Source organism: Seriola lalandi, unplaced genomic scaffold (genome assembly GCF_002814215.2).
Source record: "Seriola lalandi dorsalis isolate HSWRI2012SDOR001 ecotype SW California unplaced genomic scaffold, Sedor1 jcf7180002054564, whole genome shotgun sequence".
NCBI classification, from domain to species: Eukaryota; Metazoa; Chordata; class Actinopteri; order Carangiformes; family Carangidae; genus Seriola; species Seriola lalandi.
In genome coordinates this window covers 220,057-242,361 of record NW_019525117.1, presented here as the reverse complement: position 1 = coordinate 242,361, position 22,305 = coordinate 220,057, and the positions used below count along the sequence as shown (strand labels likewise).

Genomic DNA, 22,305 nt, shown 5'->3' with positions numbered 1-22,305 from the left:
CCCTCTCCTTCCCTCTCCTCCCCTCCCCTTACCCTCTCCTTACCCTCTCCTAACCCTCTCCTCTCCTTACCCTCTCCTCCCCTCCCCTCTCTCCTTACCCTCTCCTCCCCTCCCCTCTCTCCTTACCCTCTCCTTCCCTCTCCTTACCCTCTCCTCTCCTCTCCTTACCCTCTCTTCCCCTCTCCTTACCCTCTCCTTCCCTCTCCTTACCCTCTCCTTACCCTCTCCTTACCCTCTCCTTCCCTCTCCTCCCCTCCCCTTACCCTCTCCTCCCCTCTCCTTACCCTCTCCTTACCCTCTCCTCCCCTCTCCTTGGCCTCTCCTCCCCTCTCCTTCCCTCTCCTCCCCTCCCCTCTCCTTACCCTCTCCTTACCCTCTCCTAACCCTAACCCTTAAAATACAAGTTTAGCTGTTAATTCACAGATCATTTCTGTCATTTTACAGACTTTTGTTCACAATTTTAAAAAACAGGAAACTACTGTTAGGAATGTTTTTTTAATGTGTATTTTCTAACTTTAGCCTTATGTTAGAGTTTAGCTAACTAATGTTAGCTAGTTTTTAACTTTAGCCTTATGTTAGAGTTTAGCTAACTAATGTTAGCTAGTTTTTAACTTTAGCCCTATGTTAGAGTTTAGCTAACTAATGTTAGCTAGTTTCTAACTTTAGCCTTATGTTAGAGTTTAGCTAACTAATGTTAGCTAGTTTTTAACTTTAGCCTTATGTTAGAGTTTAGCTAACTAATGTTAGCTAGTTTCTAACTTTAGCCATGAGTTACAGTTTAGCTAACTAATGTTAGCTAGTTTTTAACTTTAGCCCTATGTTAGAGTTTAGCTAACTAATGTTAGCTAGTTTCTAACTTTAGCCATGAGTTACAGTTTAGCTAACTAATGTTAGCTAGTTTCTAACTTTAGCCATGAGTTACAGTTTAGCTAACTAATGTAAGTGTAACCTGCACGTCATCTTCCCCTTTAGTAGGGTTCCTATACTGCTGATCTTGGCTTAAGTATCTACAGTATTTAAATCTAGGGTTCTCTGAAATACCTCAGACCAAAGACCTCACAGTTCAATATGATTACAGGTTTACTCAGGTTCTGCCTTCACTATTCACTAGGTTCGGTAAGGAGATTGGCAGTAACAGACTCTACGAGGAGAGGCATAAGACCTCCAACCCACACAACACACACAACCACTGACTCAGTAGAAAAAGATGGAGAACGTAATTATGAAAATATATCATGGCATATCACTTCTCAAATACCTTCCTCATATATATTCAAGTACCTCTTCAAAAGAACAAGACTGTTTGACCCAAATCATCTTTAACTCAAAATACCATAAAGATAAGGTAAAACACAAATGAATAGTTCACCAAAATTCGTAGTGGTTAGAAAATAAAGGAATATTCAATTCTCAGTGCTTCATACACAAATTAAATGTATCCACCAGTGGAAAAAAATACCCTTATGTTTCACTTATCAGTTCAATTTCTGTTTTAGTTTTTCCCCTTTAATTTTCAGTCTCTCTTGGCTGACCTGAGATCGCAGTGGAAAAAGTACCAAAGAAAACAGAATAATTCTCCTCAGTTTGAGCTCCTTTGATTTGGTCCGTACCGTCCCTTGGACCGGCACAACCTGCACTTGTCAGCGTCCTGACAAGATGAAGGCATCCACAACGGTGATGGTGATCTGGACCAGAAATCAGCTCCACGATGTCACAGATAGAATCGTCCCTCAATAAAAACCAGCCTCCACACAAGTGTGTAGAACAGTTAAAACACAGTCTGTATGTTCTGGTTTTCACTATCCATTGTTTTAGAGTTACCAGAATTAAATTTGCATAAACACAGAATTAAACTTTAACTATAATAACCATGTGAACTAAACTATCTCTTTTATATACACACTTTTCAAATAAACTCACATATCCAGTCAATTTATATTTTGTAATACACACATCAGTTTAAACACATTCCAATTAAACACAACTGTCCTATGTGTTATCTCCGGCTACAACAGCAGCTAGTGACAGTTAGCTTAGCACTAGGCCGCAATGCAGCCGAGAGCAATTAGCGGCTAAAAAACTTAGCAGCATCAACTAAGTTATTTTTTCCACATCACACAAACATATCCTGACTGGTTTTAAGCTCTACATGTATTCCAAGGTAAAACAACACACCGGTAAATTATTTTGGAGCAAACCATTGACGCTAACTCACCAAGTTAAATACCAAGAAAACACCCGCCAGAGTTTCTCACGCGCTCCTCTCTCCACAGCGACCTGCAGCTGCAGTAGTTCTCTCTCTTATCTGAATCTTACTTTAAAATACTTATTTCACTCTTTCCAACAAAGACAACCACGTCTGCGTCGCGTACCCTGCATGATTGAGGGGAGACTGGATACTTCTCTGCAGGTAGCCCTCTAGCTGACCTGCCTGTGATGCATTCAGGGAACATCAGTAACTTACAGGGTTTACCGATTATCTGCATAAGTGGCATTCAGGGAAATCTATAACTGAAGCTACAGAAAATAACCTGGGTTACATAAGCTAGTTTCGAACTTTAGCCTTATGTTACAGTTAGCCAGGTGTAATCCGTGAGCACAGGTCTGGGTTTTGGTCTCTGTACAGGAACAATGGAAACAAACCTGGCAGAACCTCACTGTGACAACTAAACATGAAGAATGATCCAGACTTTGACTGAGATCAGTGACAGTACCTCAGCGATAACAATAACTCTTAAATCTCTATTTTATTCTAAGGCCAGGTCCTAAACAGAGATCTGCTAATGACAACATGTTAGACTGAATTAATGAACAACTGACTCTTGAAATAAAGCTCCTCCAACACAGTGACTATAAAAGACTGAGCTGTAATAAATATTTGTAGTCAGATAAAGTGAGATTGGTGTCGTGTGTCTCCCTGTGAACGTTTGGCAGCAGTGATTTTATCAGATGGAAATAATGAGTGTTGGTTTGTTTTCATTTGTTTGTTCCAGTAGCACATGGCACAGCTCATTTTTGACTAGTGTGTGTGTGTGTGTGTGTGTGTGTGTGTGTGTGTGTGTGTGTGTGTGTGTACAAAGCAGTGAAACCAGCCTCCACCTCACATGTTCATACTTGGAAACATTGATTATTTCCAGTTGGTTTTGAAGCAATTGCATGAGACTCCATGTTGTAGTGTTGTAACCGTTAGTGAAGGAGGCAGCCGGCGTGAGGTGATAGTAGCTAAGGTTCTCGTTAGAGTCTTGCTCAGACTGGTACAACACATGACTTACCTGTTGTCATGTTGTTGCGGTGTCAGATACTGAGTCACTCAGAGCAGTGCTGATGATGCCCTAACTGTGTGAGACTTTTAAATCTAATTGATTTATTATGCTCTACTGTGTTAAAGTCAAATGAAGCATTATAAATTGGATCGTCATGGAGCTTCGTCACAGTTTAATGAATCCAGATCAAACAGGAAACCACACAGGTCATAAACAAACAGTTCACTTACTGTCAAATATTACTTATGATATATTACCATAAACTCTTTATTCATGCACACTGCAGAGTGAGTGAGAGGTTATTCTTAATTTTGTTTTAGCAGGAAGCCTCCATGTTTTCTGATCAGTCTGTATAGATAATTCCCTCCTTCATCACAACTGAATTTTTATATAACTCGTTATTTAACTGGCAAATAAATTAGCCTTTGGTTAGCCTTCAAGTAATACGCCCAGACAACCAGCTGTGCTAACAACGCTAACAAGAGCATACGGTTGCCACAGTTGTTAAGCCAGCTCCACCCACGCCCCTCCTCTTTCACCTTTTTGGATTAGCTGGGAGTTGGGGGCGGAGTCAGATACTGCCAAGATTGCAAAGGTGGATCCGCTCACTCTGAGCTTCAGAAACCTGTGGGTGACGTCACAGGTGACATGTATCTTTATTTACAGTCTATGGGTAAAACTGGTTAAGACAGACAGACAGAGAGAGAGAGAGAGAGAAACAAACAGACAGTGACAGAGAGACAGGCAGACAGACAGTGTTTCAGTGTTAGTGTTTTATTTATCAGGAAAAAAAGGATGAAGGAGGAGAGAGCCGACGGAGGAGAAGAGTGAAACTCCGTCTGTCTCCTCTCTTATTCTGTTTCTGATTTAAGAATCAAATAGAAACCGACTGTTCAAACAGAAGCTTCACAACAGAGACAGAGGAGGAAATAAGCTGCAGTTTACAGATCCTATCATCACTGCTGCTGTGGGTCACTGTCAGCCACTCCTCCAAAATAAAAGCCTAAATACATCCTGTGTCCATGTTCTCCAGCATCTACCTGTTTTCACTCATTTACAGATAGGTATGGATCAACACCGCTCAGCTGGTTTTACTGGTTTATGATGCTGCTAGATATTAATACATTATATTCAAGTGCTTACGGTTGGCTTGAATTGAAATGAATATTTGAACAGTGGAGACTCTGGCCAATCTAACGAGGTGTAACACGGCACTATTGGCACAATAGGAGCAGGAGGATCTTGATCTGGGACCATCAGATCGGTCTTTAGGGAACGATCCTGTCCAGGTCCCGAACCTCAACTGCCTCCATTCAGATACAGATGTGACGATCAGCAGCTGGATGATGTTTTCCTCCATGTTGTCTGACAGCTGTCTGTAGAAATACATTCACACCATATATCTATATTTATATTTATAATGTAGTCTACTATATTTTAACTACCACCATTCAATAGTAGTGGCACATGTTTTTATTTTTAATTTAGCCTATATATCAGAGTAGAAGGACATATCTGATTTATTTTATTATAAAATAAAATATCATTTATTTATATGTATTTTATGATATATTTAATATTTTCATCTCTTATTCTCTAGTCTTTGATCTTGAGGGAACAACTGTAACGTGACCTAATCTCCACCTGGGGATCAATAAAGTTTTCTGATTCTGATACAGTTAATCTCAGACTCTACCTGGTGGAAGGTGTGTGTGCAGGTCTGCGATTGGTCGATGCTGCGTGTTGTTCCGTTGTGTCTCAGGTTTTTGTAACAAAGATCCTCTGATCACATAAACTGTACAGATGGTGTGTTCAAGGTCCCTTCAGGTATGAACCCAGGCTGTGACTCATTAGAAGTCAGATCAGGTGTGTGTTATTCTATGAGCAGCAGCTAACAGTCTAGCCTCTCTGCTATCACCCCCCCCACACACACACACACACACACACACTTATCTACAGTGTTAGCTTTGTAGCAGACCTGGGGTCAGTTTGATTTGAAATGGACTCCAGAGTTGATTGAACTTGTCTCAGCGAATCTAGACATTTTGGCCTTAAAGAGCAGAGACCAACATACACACATACACACACACACACACACATACACACACACACACACAGGCGCACACACACACACACACACACATCAGAATCAGTGTGATTGGACTCATTGACAGAAACAGTGTCAGTGTAATTACAGCTGTCAGACACCAGAGGGCAGACATCAGCCATGTTTAAAAGACAGAACATGGAGAAGAGCTCCATCTAGTGGCTGAATCATAGTTCTGCTTCATTCTCACATTCAGTCCTGAAACTGGAGTCTTAGACCTATCCCATGCATTTCACCAGGTCAACCAGGTACTCTCTGCACACACACACACACACGCAAACATGCACACATGCACACACACACACACGCACACACACGCACACACACACACTCTGTAGAGCTCTGTCCCTCATCAGTGTGTGAGCATGTGTCCTTCAGAGGATGGAGGTCTGAGGTCGGAACCTGAGTCTCTCAGGGACCAGACTGAAGGTGTGTTCAGGTGGTTTATATCTGGAGGTTGTGCTTCAGAACCAACATGGTAAAACATACAGGCTGGTTAAAGGTCAGTGGAGTTAGAGGCTGAACTTAGTTATTGTTTATTTATTTATTTATTTCAGATTTTACAATCAGTAGCTTCAGAAAGTTTCAGACTTTGTGTTGTTCATTTAATTTAATCCACAATCAATAATCTATAGTAACAAAGTTAAAACATGTTTTCAAAACAAACCTTGAATTTCTAAAAGTCTTCAGACTGTGATCAGCTGTTTCCTGTTTTAAAGATAACTGAGGGGAGTCTGGACCTTGACTGGGTCCACCTGTGTAGAACAGTTTAGACAGACACACCTGTGGATCTCACTGATGAACATGTTGTGTTCACACTGACACCTTTTCTTTTTAAAAATAAATCCACACTAACACACCTGAAACATCACATCTCACATGACCATTGATCCACAGTGAGCACGTGCAAGCTGGTGTAAACAGGAAGTAGATTGTCTGCTCTGACCTCACAGTGTTAATCACTGTTTTTTCAGGTGTTGAAAGGTGTAACACCAGGAACACTCTGTCTGTCTCTACAGAGTTTACAGTTACTGGATTTTGATTTCTCTTCTTTATTAATTTATTAATTTATTTTTGACAGTAAACGTCTGTAAATGTCTCTGTCTGCACGTGCAGCTGCTACAGTGGTTAAAATATATTTATATTTTCATGTCTGTGTCAGATTCAGTTTCAGACTGACTGAGAAACTACACTGAAGGAGTCAGATTTATATAATGTTGCTGGTATGATGTCACTGTGACATCATCAGGTCTTTACTCTTTTTCTGCTGCCAGACGCTGAATCTCTAGCTCATGTGACACAGCTGTGACATGTGACATGGCGGCGTGTCACTCTGACCACAGCCGCCACACATCCAGTGTGTTCCTGGTCTAACTTTCCCCCCTCCTACCGTCTTCATGCTAACCTAGGCTAACAACGCCCTGACCCCAGATCAGTCATGAGATTGTCCTGATACAAAGGCTGATGTCAGTTTAAAGACCATTCAACACAATGTGGTTCAGTTTAAGACACATTATAGCAACTATAACTATTGTACTGCAGCTTTGCCACGAGAGGAGAATCAGTGTCTATGAATATAAGATTCATACAGGAGGACTGATGGCTGGAGGAGGATGGAGCTTAGTGACTAACATTAAATTAACACTTTGATCCACGACAAGGTTGACTGAAACCTGACGGTCAGGTCTCTGCAGACTGGTGATGATGGGAAAAAGCAGCAGAGCTGTTTTATGTCTTCTAACCTCCGGTGGTCGAATGAATAAAGACTGTGGTGGTGGAGGAATGTGACATGGAGCCAGAGGATGAAGTCCAGCTCAGATCCTGGATCAGCAGGAACCTCTCTGCTGTTTCCTCGTATCAATCATGTAGCTTTAAATCTAATTTATAATGAGTCTGATTGATTTCTGTCTCTTGTAAAGGCATTAACTGAGCAGAGAATCTGGTAAGTTAAAATACCCTTAAAATAAAAACAGTTGCACAAAACACCTTAAGTTTCATCCTTAAGGTGTCCTTAAAATGTTCCCTTAAGTATTCACGGTTTTCTCCTGATCTTAGTCTTATACTTAAGGAATCACTTAAAGTCAGTTAAACCGTTGCACAAAAGACCTTAGAGATCAAACTAAGGGGAAAAAACTTGTTGAGATGCTAAACGCTATCACAAGCGCTAATGCCAGCAAACAACTGGTCTCCATGGAAACAGTAGAAATTTATTGCTGTAAAATCTGTATCACTGCTGTAAATGCCTTAACTTTTTTCCTTAATAAGGAAACTAAGTTATTCTGTGCAACAGCCTGAAGTGACTCCTTAAACCTTAAGTGTCAGACTTAAGTAGAAAACTTAAGGTGTTTTGTGCGAGCGGCCCCTGATGTTCCTGATCAGACCAGGATCCACCTGAACTCTTCAGTCAGGTGACTATGTGAGGTCATACTCTCCACTTGTATGAGGAGCTGTGATTGGCTGATGAACCTGTACAAGGAACTCTAGCACCACCTACAGGAGAACGTTACATCAGCAGCTTCACTATAGGTCCGGTTCTGTCATAGTCTCTTAGGGATCATCAGCTGCTTCACACCTTTAAATCATATTTAATAAACAGTCACCTGTCACGGCACACCTGTCTTATTGTGAGCTGCTGTGTGCGCTAACAGGCCACTTGTGGAGGCCTTTAGGTTTATGAGGTTTGAGACTCTGTGTCTGATGACGGGTCTGTGGTGCCCCCCACTGGACCAGACCCGTCCCATCACAGCGGTTCTGTCTGAGCGCTGGCGCTGAGGAGGAACCTTCCTCGGAGCGTGTTTGAGTTTAGCAGCTAGCTCAGGGAACTGCTGGGTGTACAGACGCTCAGTGTATTGCAGCTCTGGGGTGATCAGTCTCTGACACTGGGTCCTGGTCTGGGGGTCTAAGTCTGGGTTCAGATTGTAGCCCTGAATGACAGCCGCTCCATATTGGAACGGCTTTAGCCCAGCATCTTTAATCTGGGAAGGGTCGACTGCTCCGCCATCTTTCAGGCAGGTGTTTGCAAGTTTGAGCTGCAGCTCTCTCAGCTGAGACACCTCCCTCTTCATCTGCTCTCGACCAACCAGACTGTCCACCTTGTGCCAGAAGGTGGCGTTGAAGTGCAGGTAGATCCTCCAGTCCAGAGCGTTCCATCTCCGGATCTTCTCTGGAGTGTCTGCTGACAGCTGATGACGAGTTCTCTCACTGCGACTGTTGAGCTTGAAGGAAACCATGTCTTCCAGGGACCAGCAGAGGGCGTGTCTGAGCAGGACCATGGACTCGTCAAAGTACTCTGAGATCAGAACGAGGTGGAAGTCCCGCTCGATGGCAGCCACGGCTCTGCTGGCTCTTTCCTCCAGGTCGTCAGCGTCGGCTGCCACGTTGTTGTCGAAGCCGAAGTCAAAGGCCAAGATGTTGTGAGCGTAGTGGTTGTTGGTCACAGAGGAGTTGTAGGTCCTCCGGCTGTTGTCCAGGAAGTCGTCCAGGCTGCGAGTCTTGTGGAAGGCTGGGATGCTCTTGTAGTAAATAAAGATGGACTCCATCATGGACACAGGATGTCTCAGGATGGAGAAGTAGAAGGTGTCGTCCGGCATCACTTTGACCACCTGGACACAGGAGGACATTTAATTTATTAATCTTAGAGACAGATTCTTCTTCACTGCCACTGAGTTACATTCAACAAATCAACTTTATTTTATATCAGAGATATAAAGAGATATAAATTCAACATGGTCATTTAAGACTCAACTAACTGGGTCCACGAAGGCACCGGCCAGTGTCATGTGACCTCACACTGATACCAGACTGTATTTGGGGACATATATAAACCTGACAGACAGGTTCAATGAGGTCCAGTCAGTTATGTGATCAGGTTCCTTCTGGATCCCGACTGTTCTGTTTTTAATTTAGTTCATTAATGAATTATAAATTAAACAACAGATCGATGTTGAAGGTGATCACTGAGACAACACGTTCAATGGGGCCCAAGCATTACCATGGAAACTGAAGGGCCATAAGAACGCGTCGTTAAGTTGTCCACTGATCCATGCCTCGGCCCAAACTGTGGTCCACATGTTGTAGGTGGACCAGTCTGGACCTGGTGTGGGTCTTCACATGGACCCAGACGTAGCGTGCTGGGACACAGGGAGCTGATGGACAGACTCAGTAAACACTGTGTTGACTGGACTCAAGTGAAAGTCCAAGTTTTAATAATTTTATATTTTATTTACACTGTTACCTGTTGAATACGTTTAAGAATGTTTCAGTCTGTTAATAATTGTGTTGATTCACTTAGATTAACACATGTAATGAAGTAATTATGACACTGTTTAATTCAGTTCTCCTTCCTGGAGGATAATTGTTGCTATGCTCCTTGGGAGTTTTTATTCCTCCATGTTGGTGACAGTCAGTCAGAGCGGCAGCCATTTTGTTTACAGGTCTGTCTCATTCTCATGGACCCTATATCTCAGTGACACCTTGAACAAACATTCACCTGGACTCAAGGACGAGCTGATTAGATTTTGGTGGCTAAGGGTCAAAGGTCAGTGTGATCTCAGAAAACACCTTTTAGCCGTTACTCAAGATTTAACACTGATGGTTCATATTTGATATGACTCTTATAAACAGGATGTGACCAGAAACTAGAGTGGAGGAGGAGGAGACTGTAGTTTGTGCTGCTCTGATGAACAAAGTCAAATCATGTTGTTGACCTGTTGTGGTTCTTTTATCAGGTGACCTGTCACCTGCTAGAGGTGACAGGAAAGCTAAGACTGACCAACCACTGAACCCAGCTGCTGTAACTACACACAGAGAATGATCAGTATCAGCTGTGAATCAGCTGATCTCACTCATAGATGATCAGTATCAGCGCCAAAAAAATGTGATTGTGGCGTTCTTCCTGTGAACACATGAGGAGTCCACATGAGACCTGGTCTACAGCTCACCTCAGACTTCCTGAACCTCATGTGGTTGCACATGATGTTGAACTCCGTCACTCTCCTGCTGCTGACTCCCTCCACGAAGTGAGAGGCAAAGAAGAACGGGTAAAACAGCTGACTGTGTTTGTTCACTGGGAGGGCAAAGGTCAGGTTCCTGCTCTCTCCGTAGCGATACAGGACGTTTAAGATGGTGCTACTGGCTGTTTTGTGCGTCTTCAGGAAGACGATGTGAGACTTTGGGTGGCAGCTGATCTTAGTCCCGGATGTGGTGGGACTGTGGACGAGTCTCTCTACTGGACCTGCAGTCAAATGGTTCCTGGTGCTGCGGAGGCCGAGAGGACCTGGATCAAGCTGCTCCTCCAGCTGAGAACCTGCAGTGGGGTTCAGGATTTTATCCACATGAGTCAACAGAATATGATCTGATGGTTTTCTATGGCCCCCCTTCTGGTGATGAAGATCTGGTCTGTCTGTCTGTAGTGGTCTTGTGTTCTGCCAGTGTTCCCAGACCTTCTGCAGGGAAGGACTCGGCTGTTTGTTGACAGTGAATCTCAGATCTGGTAGTCCTGGTCCTGGTCCTGTCAGCTTGTCAGTCCTGGAAGAAACCGGATCATAGTCAGTGACTCACTCTCTGGATTCCTGAGATTTCTCACTATAAATAATTAATCATTAAATGATATTCATATTTTCTGATGGTTTTTTTCCCAGCAATCCTGAGATTGTGTTGAAGTAGATTTACACTTCCTACAGGTGTACCAAGAGTTCCCAACGTGTTGGGATCATTCACCCTCAGTCCTCTGTGGCCTGAACTCTGATGATGTTACATGAATTAATGATGTCATCAGACTGTCAGCTGACATGTGTACGGATCGTTCTGTGAGTCGTTACCTGGCTGAGCGGGTGACAAATGTCTGGAAGGCGACACAGACCAGGAGCAGGACGAGCAGCATCCAGAGAGAGTGACGCTTGCTGCAAAGCCCCCTCCTGACACACCTGCAACACACGCATGAACGCAGAAGAAGAAGAATCAGTAAAAATTATTTTAAAAAATAAATCTCGTCTGCACTGAATAGAACTAAAATAACTAAAATATTTTGGAGGTGGATTTCACAGCAGCAGCAGATGGATGAGAAAACTCCCTAGTCTCTTTCAGAGTCAGACTCTCTCCTGGACTCGGACTATCTCCTGGACTCAGAGTATTTCCTGGACTAAGACTTTCTCCTGGACTGAACTTTCTCCTGGACTAAGACTTTCTCCTGGACTCAGACTTTCTCCTGGACTCAGACTCTCTCCTGGACTCGGACTATCTCCTGGACTCAGACTATCTCCTGGACTCAGACTCTCTCCTGGACTCAGACTTTCTCCTGGACTCAGACTATCTCCTGGACTAAGACTATCTCCTGGACTAAGACTATCTCCTTGACTAAGACTTTCTCCTGGACTCAGACTATCTCCTGGACTAAGACTATCTCCTTGACTAAGACTTTCTCCTGGACTCAGACTGAGTCCAGGACATAGTCTATCTCCTGGACTAAGAGTGTCTCCTAGTCTCACAGAAACTGCCTCAGTGAATCATTCAGTCATGGTTGATTCAGATTTAATGAACTGAATATTTCAGCTGCTGTTTTTAAGAGAAGAAGAATAACAAGCTTCATTTTACTTTAACCTCTCTACAACCGGATCTGAACCAGATCTAAACCAGAGATTAGAGATGAGAGATTATTGATGAGAGTGGTCTGTGTGGTTCCAGTCTGAACATGTTGGCGTCTTCCTGTTGCCCGTTCTAACTCAACACAATCCTCCAGTCTGAGCTTCCTCCTCCTCATGTTCAGAGATAACATTGTTGTTGTTTCCTCATCCTCAGTCTGACTGACACACTCCTCAGGAACTCATATAGTTTATGAATAGTTGGGCCCTGGCTGCCCCCCCCCCCCTTGTTAAACACTGCGTTAACCAGACTTCAGCTCTGTCTTTCTGTGTGGAGATTCAGTCTCCACTGCCAACATGAAGTCCTGCGGCTAAAACAAACACACACACATGCAAAGACACACTATCTCCACAGATCTCCTCTCTCAGGTTCTCAGTCCATGTGGTCCAGTTCTAAGGATCCTTCAGGATCTAGATTTAATTCGGTGCAGAAACACAGGAAGTGTTTTGACCCTGAATCACCAAAATAAAAGTCCTGAAACACTGAGGTCAGTGTCTCCTCTCTGCTCCAACAACTCTCTGTCTAACACATTTACTTGTGAGCTGTTTACTGTGAGCTGTCTCTATTATCAGCCTGGTTCGAATGAAGGACCTTACCTAAATAAAACCAACAGTATCCAGTTTGAACTGGTCTCAACATCAGCTGCTGCAGGAGAGAGTCACTGGAGTCAGTTCACATCTGCTGGTTCGTCTTGTTCTGGTGGTTTGATGTTTTAGCAGAGTCAGAGCTTTCTACAAACACAGACCTCAGACCACAGACCTCAGACCAGCCACAGAGCCAGAAGACATGAGACTGTCTCACACACAGACCAGAATAACCTCCGACTCATGTTACATTTACATCGACTCTACAGACACTGAAACATCTCTCCACTCCAGCCATCACTCTCTGACTCTGTAGCAGAGACCCTCATCCACACCTTCATCACCACCCTTCTGGATTACTGCAGTGGAGTTCTGTTTGGGGTTTCCAGCAAAACCCTGGACAGGCTCCCGTATGTCCAGAACTCAGCTGCCAGGGTTCTTACCCACACCAAGCCCTGGCAGCACATCACCCCCACCATCATCCAACTTCACTGGCTCCCGGTCAAGGCCCACATCCAGTACAAAATCCTCTCCCTCACCTACAAATCCCTCCCTGGTCTCGCCCCCCAGTACCTGTCTGACCTCCTCCACCCCTATACCCCGTCCCCGAATCCACGGTCCTCGGACACAGGTCTGCTCTCCACCATCCCAGAAGAGATTCACACAGCCTGATCTCTGGACATCTACAAAAAACTGCTGAAGACCCACCTGTTCAGCAAGGCCTCTGACTTCTAGCTGCCTCACCTCCTACAATCTCCTACAATCATTGCCATACTCATTCTGTCTCTTTTTGTTTTCATTTATTTTACTTATATATTTACTCTGTAAAGAGGCCTCTGGTACCTTGAAAGGTGCTATAAAAACCTAAGTTATTATTATTGTTATTATCATTATTATCATCACTGAGGATGGATTAAGCATGTGTAGTGACAGGACGTCTGTTTTACAACAGGGTCCATTACAATTGGACTTTTCCTTTAGGCTTTCATGTCTCCCCCCAGTGTGAAGCTGTCTGTATATTCTGCTCAATATAATAGTAATAATAATAATAATAATAATAATAATAATAATAATAATAATACTGAAAATAATAACAATAATAATGTGCTGTGCTCCATATCACCCCCATATTGAGTGTTGAACAATGCTTTTAACTTCAAAAGTCAAACTTGGGCATTAAACAGCAAGTCCCAGCCAGGTTCCTCACTTTTTAGTGTCCCATGGAAACACTTCCTGTTGCATGTGTTTTCTCAAGTTGAGGGAGAAGTGAATGAGATGTTTTATGGTGCATCACTGCTACTGAAACATGTGCACACCAAGTCCAGATTAAGTTGAAATATTCAAAGCATGTGTGAAATCTACTTCCTGATTTTCATACTGTATGGAATTACCTGAAGCTGCTGGCTGCCGCCCCTGAGGAGAAACATTAAGGGTTCACAGAAGTCCAGACTTAATAGAGGAGAGAAGCCACAGGTTTCCTCAGGCGACATCAACATCTGGAGTCCAGCCCGCTGCTGAAGCCTCCCCCCTCCTCCCCATCCTCCCCCTCCTCCCTCCTCCTCCTCACAAACAGTCATGAACTCTTCACCTCTGAGAGGAGTCATAGCTCCAGGTAGGACGCTCTGCCTCCAGAGTAAAATTTCAGGCATCTGTCTGCTGCTGGTGGTCTGAGCTCAGAGCTCAGACAGAGGAACAGACGGAGGAACAGACAGAGGAACAGACAGAGGAACAGACAGAGGAACAGAGGAACAGTCAGAGGAACAGTCAGAGGAACAGAGGAACAGACAGAGGAACAGACAGAGGAACAGACAGAGGAACAGACAGAGGAACAGACAGAGGAACAGAGGAACAGAGGAACAGACAGAGGAACAGAGGAACAGAGGAACAGAGGAACAGAGGAACAGAGAGAGGAACAGAGGAACAGAGGAACAGTCAGAGGAACAGACAGAGGAACAGACAGAGGAACAGAGGAACAGAGGAACAGTACATTGTACAGCAGTACAATACGTGACGTGTCAGATTGTGCTGAACACACTTTAAGACTTTAACACTGCTTTTTCAGTCACTGATCATTTTCAGATGTTTCACATTACAAGCCTATGAGGAGAGAGAGGCTGAGAGGCTTTTAATGTGAAACATCTGGGAGGGAAGTCTGTGACTGACAACACCTCTCCACCAATCAAATCAAAGAAAAACAAGGAAGTGATCACAGAAAGAAATCAGCTGATTCTCCACATCTCCAGTTTACAGCATGTGTTCTTCATGGTTTAGTCAACAACTGTTTACAAGACTCTCAACCTTTAAACCAACAAGCACGAGAACCTGGATCTGCTGAAAAAGACCCTGTAGTACAGCCAAAAGCTCCAGAACAGACACTAAATGGACCTGTGGTGATATTCAATGTAAATCCATCCAACAGTAACAGATTCTTCCGTTAGTTCATCCATCAGTGAAACAGACAGAGCTGACATGTCAACATTAACAGTTATGGACAGGTGTGTCCAGGTGAGACACTGATTCCACTCTCACAACTGAACTTCAGGCCTAGAGCTCCCTCTGACCTTGGACTGGACTCCGGGTCCTCTCAAACTGGAGTACTGTTCCAGTTCTCAGGTCCAATCAGCTGACTGCAACCTGATGCTGATGGGCTAATGTTTCAGTCCACCTGGAAACTGGGACAGGATCCAGTATCAGTCCTGAGCTGAGTGAGGTGAGCTCAAGACGCTGATTTGGCCTTTAGATGAGGACGCATCCGGTTTTAACAGGGTTTTAGAGCCCCCCACACACACACACACACACACACACACACACACACACACACACACACGCACACACACACACAACTCTGACACACTTCCTGACTGAAGTGCTGTTTCAGGAAACTACCCTGATTTATTTAATTGAGGTGAATTTATTCTCAGGAGAATAAAACAATTTAAAGCCCAGAGTCAGGTCACACTGAGACCCAGTCCTGGTTTACATCAGAGACCAGATCCAGAATCCTGCACTAGCCTGTGTCAAACCACATCGTTAGTGTCGACGGTAAACCACTGAGGTCCAGTCCAGGTCTGAACAGTTACAGGTCCAGGAGCAAAGAGTCCAAACCTTCATTCCAAAACTCAGAGGGGATCTGGATCACAGTCTGGATCATTGACATGTGGCAACAACATCAGTCTGGATTCATGATAACCTGATGATAACAGACAACAACAAAATCAACATCAAGTTCACCACATCTGGTTCTGATGTATGATCCAGATGTGGGAGGATCAGTCCACAGCTGCACCTGGAGACCTGCAGGTGTTTCACTGGCTTTGATCTGATTATGATTCTGTGTCTCTTTCACAAAGAGGAGGTTGTTGTTTCGTTTTGTTTTGTTTGTCATCATCTGTGGGATTGATTTTATATTTATTATCAGCTCTTACTGACATCAGGGATCAATTCATTTAAAATAATTTATTTATTTCATATTCACCTGATATCTGTTACATTTAGTTCTGATCAACAGTTTAAAGTGAAATAATGATGATGACTGTGACACAGATGTATAGATCTGATATATATCCTGTCTGCAGGTTTGTTTCACCTTAATCTAAAACATTTAGAAATAATTCACCTTCACTCATATTTAAGTTATTTTCATCAGTAATTATTCTGATAAACACCTATCATCTAATCAGTCTATCTGTCTATCTGGACCATCTTTAACTCCTACAGTCTCTTCGTGTCCCGGTTCAGGATCAGATATGGTCCTGTAAAGGGTTAACCACAGAGCGGTACACGGGCTCAGCTGGGACCGACAGTAGTTCCGTGTTTACCGGGCTGTGTGAGGGAGAGCGGCCGCTGCTCGGTGCCGTCAGAGCGGGTAGCGGGCTACGAGCTTCCCGGTCTGGATGCAGCTCAGACACAGAGTTAGAGGAACATGACACTTACGAGGTCACAGAGCTCAGAGGCGGGTCTCTGGTCCATCTCCTATGTGGGGACAGCATCTCCCCAAAAACCCCCGAAACAAGTCCCGGTCCGTCTGTCTCCCCGATCCCCGATCCCAGTCCTGTCTGCCCGCCGTCCTCTCTCTCTCTCTCTCTCTCTCTCTCTCTCTCTCTCTCTCTCGCTCTCTCTCTCTGTCAGTGTGTGAGTAGCTCTCTCGACTGCTCCTGCTGAACCGTCATTGCTCAGTTCACAGAGGTAGAGAGACCTTAGGAATAAGTTAGGAGAGATAGAGCGAGAGAGAGAAAGAGAGAGACAGACAGAGAGAGAGGGCGGAAGAGAGAGAGAGGGAGAGAGAGAGAGGGAGAGAGAGAGCGAGAGAGAGACAGAGAGAGAGAGAGGGCGGGAGAGATAAAGAGAGGGAGAGAGCGGGTTCACAGAGACCAGAATCTGACTCAGTGACGTGGTTCAGTCTAAGACCTGAAGCTGCTGTCTATATATATTTATATATATATATATATATATATATATATATATATATAAAGTGTGGAGATACAGTGTGTAGTTGTGTAACATGTAGGAGTCACAGTAGAAAACAGAGTTTCCCCTCAGGTGATGACAAGCTCCAACACATTCTCCTGTCTCCACTGTCAGGATTTAGGTCCGACTCTGATCTGTTTCTGGTTGGATCTGGTCCTGCTCTGGTTTCTGGTTTCTAGTTTCTGGTTTCTGGTTTCTGGTCCTGCTTTGGCTTCTGGATTCTAGTTTCTGGTTTCTGGTTTCTGGTTTCTGGTTTCTGGTTTCTGGTTTCTGGTTTCTGGTTTCTGGTTTCTGGTTTCTGGTTTCTGGTTTCTGGTTTCTAGTTTCTGGTTTCTGGTTTCTAGTTTCTAGTTTCTAGTTTCTAGTTTCTAGTTTCTGGTTCTGCTTTGGTTTCTGATTTCTGGTTTCTAGTTTCTGGTTTCTGGTTTCTGGTTTCTGGTTTCTAGTTTCTGGTTTCTGGTACTGCTTTGGTTTCTGGTTTCTGGTTTCTGGTTTCTAGTTTCTGGTTTCTAGTTTCTAGTTTCTGGTTTCTGGCCCAGCTTTGGCTTCTGGTTTCTAGTTTCTAGTTTCTGGTTTCTGGTTCTGCTTTGGTTTCTGATTTCTGGTTTCTAGTTTCTGGTTTCTGGTTTCTGGTTTCTGGTTTCTGGTTTCTAGTTTCTGGTCCTGCTTTGGTTTCTGGTTTCTGATTTCTGATTTCTGGTTTCTAGTTTCTAGTTTCTAGTTTCTGGTTTCTGGTTTCTGGTTTCTAGTTTCTGGTTTCTGGTTTCTGGTTTCTGGTTTCTGGTCCTGCTCTGGATTCTGGTAACCTGAATCTGAATCAATAGTGTGTCTCTGTGCTTCACTGTCTTACTCTCAGCCTGGAGCTTTAGTCTCTGGGACTCAGGCCGGTCCACCAGCTCTGTCCAACAGTACTAAATCAGAGATGTTGGTTATTATATTATCCTGTTGACATTTACGAGACTATAAAGAGTCCAGCTGAGAAATAAAAGGGCTGCTGCCATAAACTGCAGCTCTCTCTGCGGTCTGTTCTCCAGTGAGAGAGTCGTAAAGAGAGTAAACCGTGGTGAGGACGGACGTGTCCCCGCAGCCTCATTCTCCACAAATAGACTTTTATTTGTTGGCAGTGACTAATAACTGAGTTTAGCTGAGCAGTTTGAACAGTCACCTCCAGTACTCTGACTCTACTCTGACCTCCTCCACTTTCACCTGGACACATGCAAACACTCAAATTCAACTTATGTCAACAATTAGATTAGATTATAATATGATTAGATTTTAATCTGATTAGAAGCAGTGAAGGTCATTGATAGGGACAGACTGAACAAAGCAGGATTTAAAGACTCTGTAGCTTTGCACCAGCAGTCACATAAACTCTATCCACAGTGATGTGTGTAGATCCTCCGGCAGCAGCAGCAGAGTCACGTCTGTGAACGTCTGTGAACGTCTGTGAACGCAGCCTAATGCAGTCCTGAACAAAGCAGCAGTGACTCCCAGACCAGCGCTCAGTTGGTATATGAGTCCTCTTCAGCTTTGAGCTGTTCTTCTTTGTCGACCCATGTCACCTGCAGTCTGCGGCTCTGTTGTGCTGCTGTGTGTGTGTGTGTGAGTGTGTGTGTGTGTGTGTGTGTGTGTGTGTGTGTGTGTGTGTGTGGGCAGGGGGGGGGTCACTAGTTGAGTGGTGCTCACAAACGCCTCTTTTGTCTCCATGAACACAGAGGTAAAACGAGCCGGCATCAGTCACAGGGCTGAACATTGCATTGTGTAAATCCTGCTACCCTTGTGGGCATTAACTGGGTGGGGGATAAACTCTCCAGGCTGTTTTTTGTGTGAAGAAACACACTGTCCAAGGTGTGTTACAGTCAGTGTGGGAATCATCGTAGAGACCACAGACCATCCAGACAGGAAGTCACATCATGAGAAAGGTCAGCTTCAGAGTCATCCATAAGAATCTGAGGAGTGTTTTCTGCTCCAGATTAAGAGTGCTAACTTACCAATGTTAGCTAGTTTCTAACTTTAGCCTTATGCTATAGTTTAGCCAACTAATGCAATATCATCCTCTCTACCAGCTCTGTACTGAGTTCCCTTTGACTACAGAGGAAAGGTTGACCCCCTGATTGTCACTTTACAATTCAGTCTGTGTAGAAAAGAAATCATTTACAAAGTGGGAAAAGACTTTGAGCAACAGCTCTGTTTGGAAAATGGTGAGTGGTGATGAAAAGGTCATGTGACTTATAGTAACTGGGCTACAACACGTGAGTTTGGCAGTGACAGGGAGGGTGGTGCAGAGGAGGAACAGCCCAGAACAGACTGAAGGGAAAATGGGAAAAAAGTCAGATTAACTTTCAGTTCTCAGCAGAATGAGAACTCGGGCTGAACCTGAGACCTGGTTGTCAAACATCAGGCCTCCGTCCCGTCTCTGGCCTTTCAGACTCTAATCTGCAGACAGGCAGCCGCTCTGAGTCTGAACAATGACGCTCTGTTCCCCGTCACACTTGTTTTCCTTTCTTCTCTCTTCTGTTTAATCTCCTCTCGTTTTCACTCTCCCTCTTTTTCTTCTTCTCTCCTCAATAACCATCAGTCATTTTCCACTTTTCTACATTTTCCTCTCACTCACCAGATACTTTCACCACACACACACAACACGGGAAGATGTCATCAGGGAGGATATATTAGCTCCACACACACACACACACACACACACACACACACACACACACACACACACACAGTGCCTCCCTGAAGCAGAACAGAAAGGTCAGACCTTCATTGTTTCAGCACAGACATGTTGACTAGTGATTGGTTTGATTGTTTAGATGTTTTGGTCGTGTCGTGTAAACTCAACTTATTCAATTACTCACCACATTTCCTGTCACCCTTCAGGAACCACCCCATCCCCCATCCCTCACCCTCCCACCCCCTCTGGCTGAGATGATCAAGGAGAAAACATGGAGTCCAGAATAAAACATACTAGAAGCTGATGGTGAAAATCCAAACAGAGAAACACACAAACAGTTGAAACCAGGACTCTGTCTGACTTTAGACTCTGACTGTAGACTCTGACTGTAGACTGTCTGACTGTAGACTGTCTGACTGTAGACTGACTGTAGACAGTCTGACTGTAGACTGACTGTAGACTCTGACTGTAGACAGTCTGACTGTAGACAGTCTGACAGTAGACTGACTGTTGACTCTGACTGTAGACTGTCTGACTGTAGACTGACTGACTGTAGACTCTAACTGTAGACAGTCTGACTGTAGACTGTCTGACAGTAGACTGACTGTAGACTGTCTGACTGTAGACTGACTGACTGTAGACTGTCTGACTGTAGACTGACTGTAGACTTTCTGACTGTAGACTGACTGTAGACTGACTGACTGTAGACCGACTGTAGACTGTCTGACTGTAGACTGACTGACTCTAGACTGACTGACTGTAGACTGTCTGACTGTAGACTGACTGTAGACTTTCTGACTGTAGACTGACTGTAGACTGACTGACTCTAGACTGACTGACTGTAGACTGACTGTAGACTGTCTAACTGTAGACTGACTGTAGACTGACTGTAGACAGTCTAGTTAGAATGTAACTGTAGACAGAACAACAGAGGGACAGTTGAAGTGTTTGGGTTTTGTTGTGTTTTTGTTTGTCTGTTGATATATTGTTGTTTATATTTTTATGGTGTACAATCACGCAGAGACATCTTTGTATTAATGTGGATTCTGCTGATATTCAGTTGTTAACTGTGAGCATGAAATGTAATGAAGTCAGACTCTGGTCTAATCTGATTCCTGCTTGTCAGTGATAAATCTTCATTTATGAATTCCTCAGAGTCTCGCTCACTGAGAGAGAGACACTGACAGAGAGCTGCTCTCTATCACTACAAACAGCTTCATGAACTCAGAAGTGGATCATTCGTCTCAAGGACAAATGGACAGAGGAACAGTGTTTGAATGGAGATGCTCTCTGCTTCTTCAGATGAAAAGAGACGTCTCTGCTACGGGACGTCTGGAAGACCAAGCTACTGATGATTCAATGAGTCTCATGACCCCTGAACTCTCCTCGAGCTCTGCACCAGTTTATTCTATAATAATATAATCACCCTCTGGTTGGTGACGCCGGGTTTTACTGCTGGGAAAACATGTTTCTGTCTCCTACCTCTTTACTCTGGGAAGGTTACTTCAGGGGTCATGGGAGTTTGCCAATCCAGTCTACATGTGTACTGTAGATGGCACTGTAGGGATATGTGATTCTGGTGTCGTTGCTACGAACTGTCCGGTTCCTGTATGACCAAAGAGAGAGTTGTGTCAGGATTGGGATGGAGTTTCTGTCCAACTGAAGGGGTCAAAGCATCTCTGGTCTTGTTCATTAGTGGGTGTAGAATAGAGTGGGAGATTGACAGGTGGATCAGCAGCGAAGCGGCTGTGAAGAAGGAGTCTGAGGACTGACCATCAGCTCTGGTCAGGAGCTCTGCGTAGAGACTGACACATCACAGCTATAAGTGGCTGAAATGAGATTCCTCCACAGGGTGTCTGGACTCACACTTAGAGATGGAGTGAGGAGCTCAGAGAGAGCTGCTGCTCCTTCATGTTGAAAGGAGCCAATTGAGGTGGATCAGGAATCTGGTCAGGATCATCCTGGGTGTCTTCCTTTGGAAGTCTTCCAGACACGTCCAACTGTCAGGAGACCTCAGGGCAGACCAGAACACACTGAGATTATATATGTACGTATTCCTCACATGTTCACTACGAATACGATCAAAGAAGGCAGCAGCCATGGCAGAAGAATTACAGCACGTGTATTTGTCTTTGTCTTCTTTTAAAGATGAATGTACACGAGACGAACATTAGATCTCACTGCCTCTCTACAAACTCAGCGGCCATGTTTGTTTTTGTTTTATTTACTGTGTGTGTTACTGTGTGTGTGTCAGTGTGTGTCAGTGTGTGTCAGTGTGTGTTAGTGTGTGTTAGTGTGTGTCAGTGTGTGTTAGTGTGTGTCAGTGTGTGTCAGTGTGTGTCAGTGTGTGTTAGTGTGTGTTAGTGTGCGTTAGTGTGCGTTAGTGTGTGTGTGGGGGGCATACTTTACTGTTGGAGATGCAACACTTACATGAACAGACACATTTTATTTATAAATCTGGACTAATAGAGAGACAGCAGAGAATGTTAACAAACACACACACACACACACACACACACACACACACACACACACACACACACAGTGCCTCCCTGAAGCAGAACAGAAAGG

The 22,305-nt window shown here is 44.1% G+C and overlaps 1 protein-coding gene and 1 long non-coding RNA gene across 2 annotated transcripts in view; both read right to left on the bottom strand.

Moving 5' to 3' along the window:
* The window catches only part of LOC147818549 (uncharacterized), an 11,816-nt gene extending 9,395 nt beyond the window's left edge, over positions 1-2,421 (bottom strand). The window contains exon 1 of the long non-coding RNA XR_015437874.1: positions 2,216-2,421. This is a non-coding gene — a long non-coding RNA (uncharacterized LOC147818549). The remainder of the gene's footprint in view (positions 1-2,215) is intronic.
* Positions 2,422-5,897: 3,476 nt separating this feature from the next.
* On the bottom strand, positions 5,898-16,835 carry gal3st2 (galactose-3-O-sulfotransferase 2). The gene is made up of 4 exons (XM_023416452.2): positions 16,527-16,835; positions 11,190-11,294; positions 10,311-10,896; positions 5,898-8,972 (listed from the first exon to the last, which is right to left on the bottom strand). The coding sequence occupies exons 1-4, from the start codon at positions 16,580-16,582 to the stop codon at positions 7,974-7,976; spliced, it is 1,746 nt and encodes a 581-aa protein (XP_023272220.1). The 5' UTR covers positions 16,583-16,835; the 3' UTR covers positions 5,898-7,973.
* Between the last annotated feature and the right edge of the window lie 5,470 nt (positions 16,836-22,305).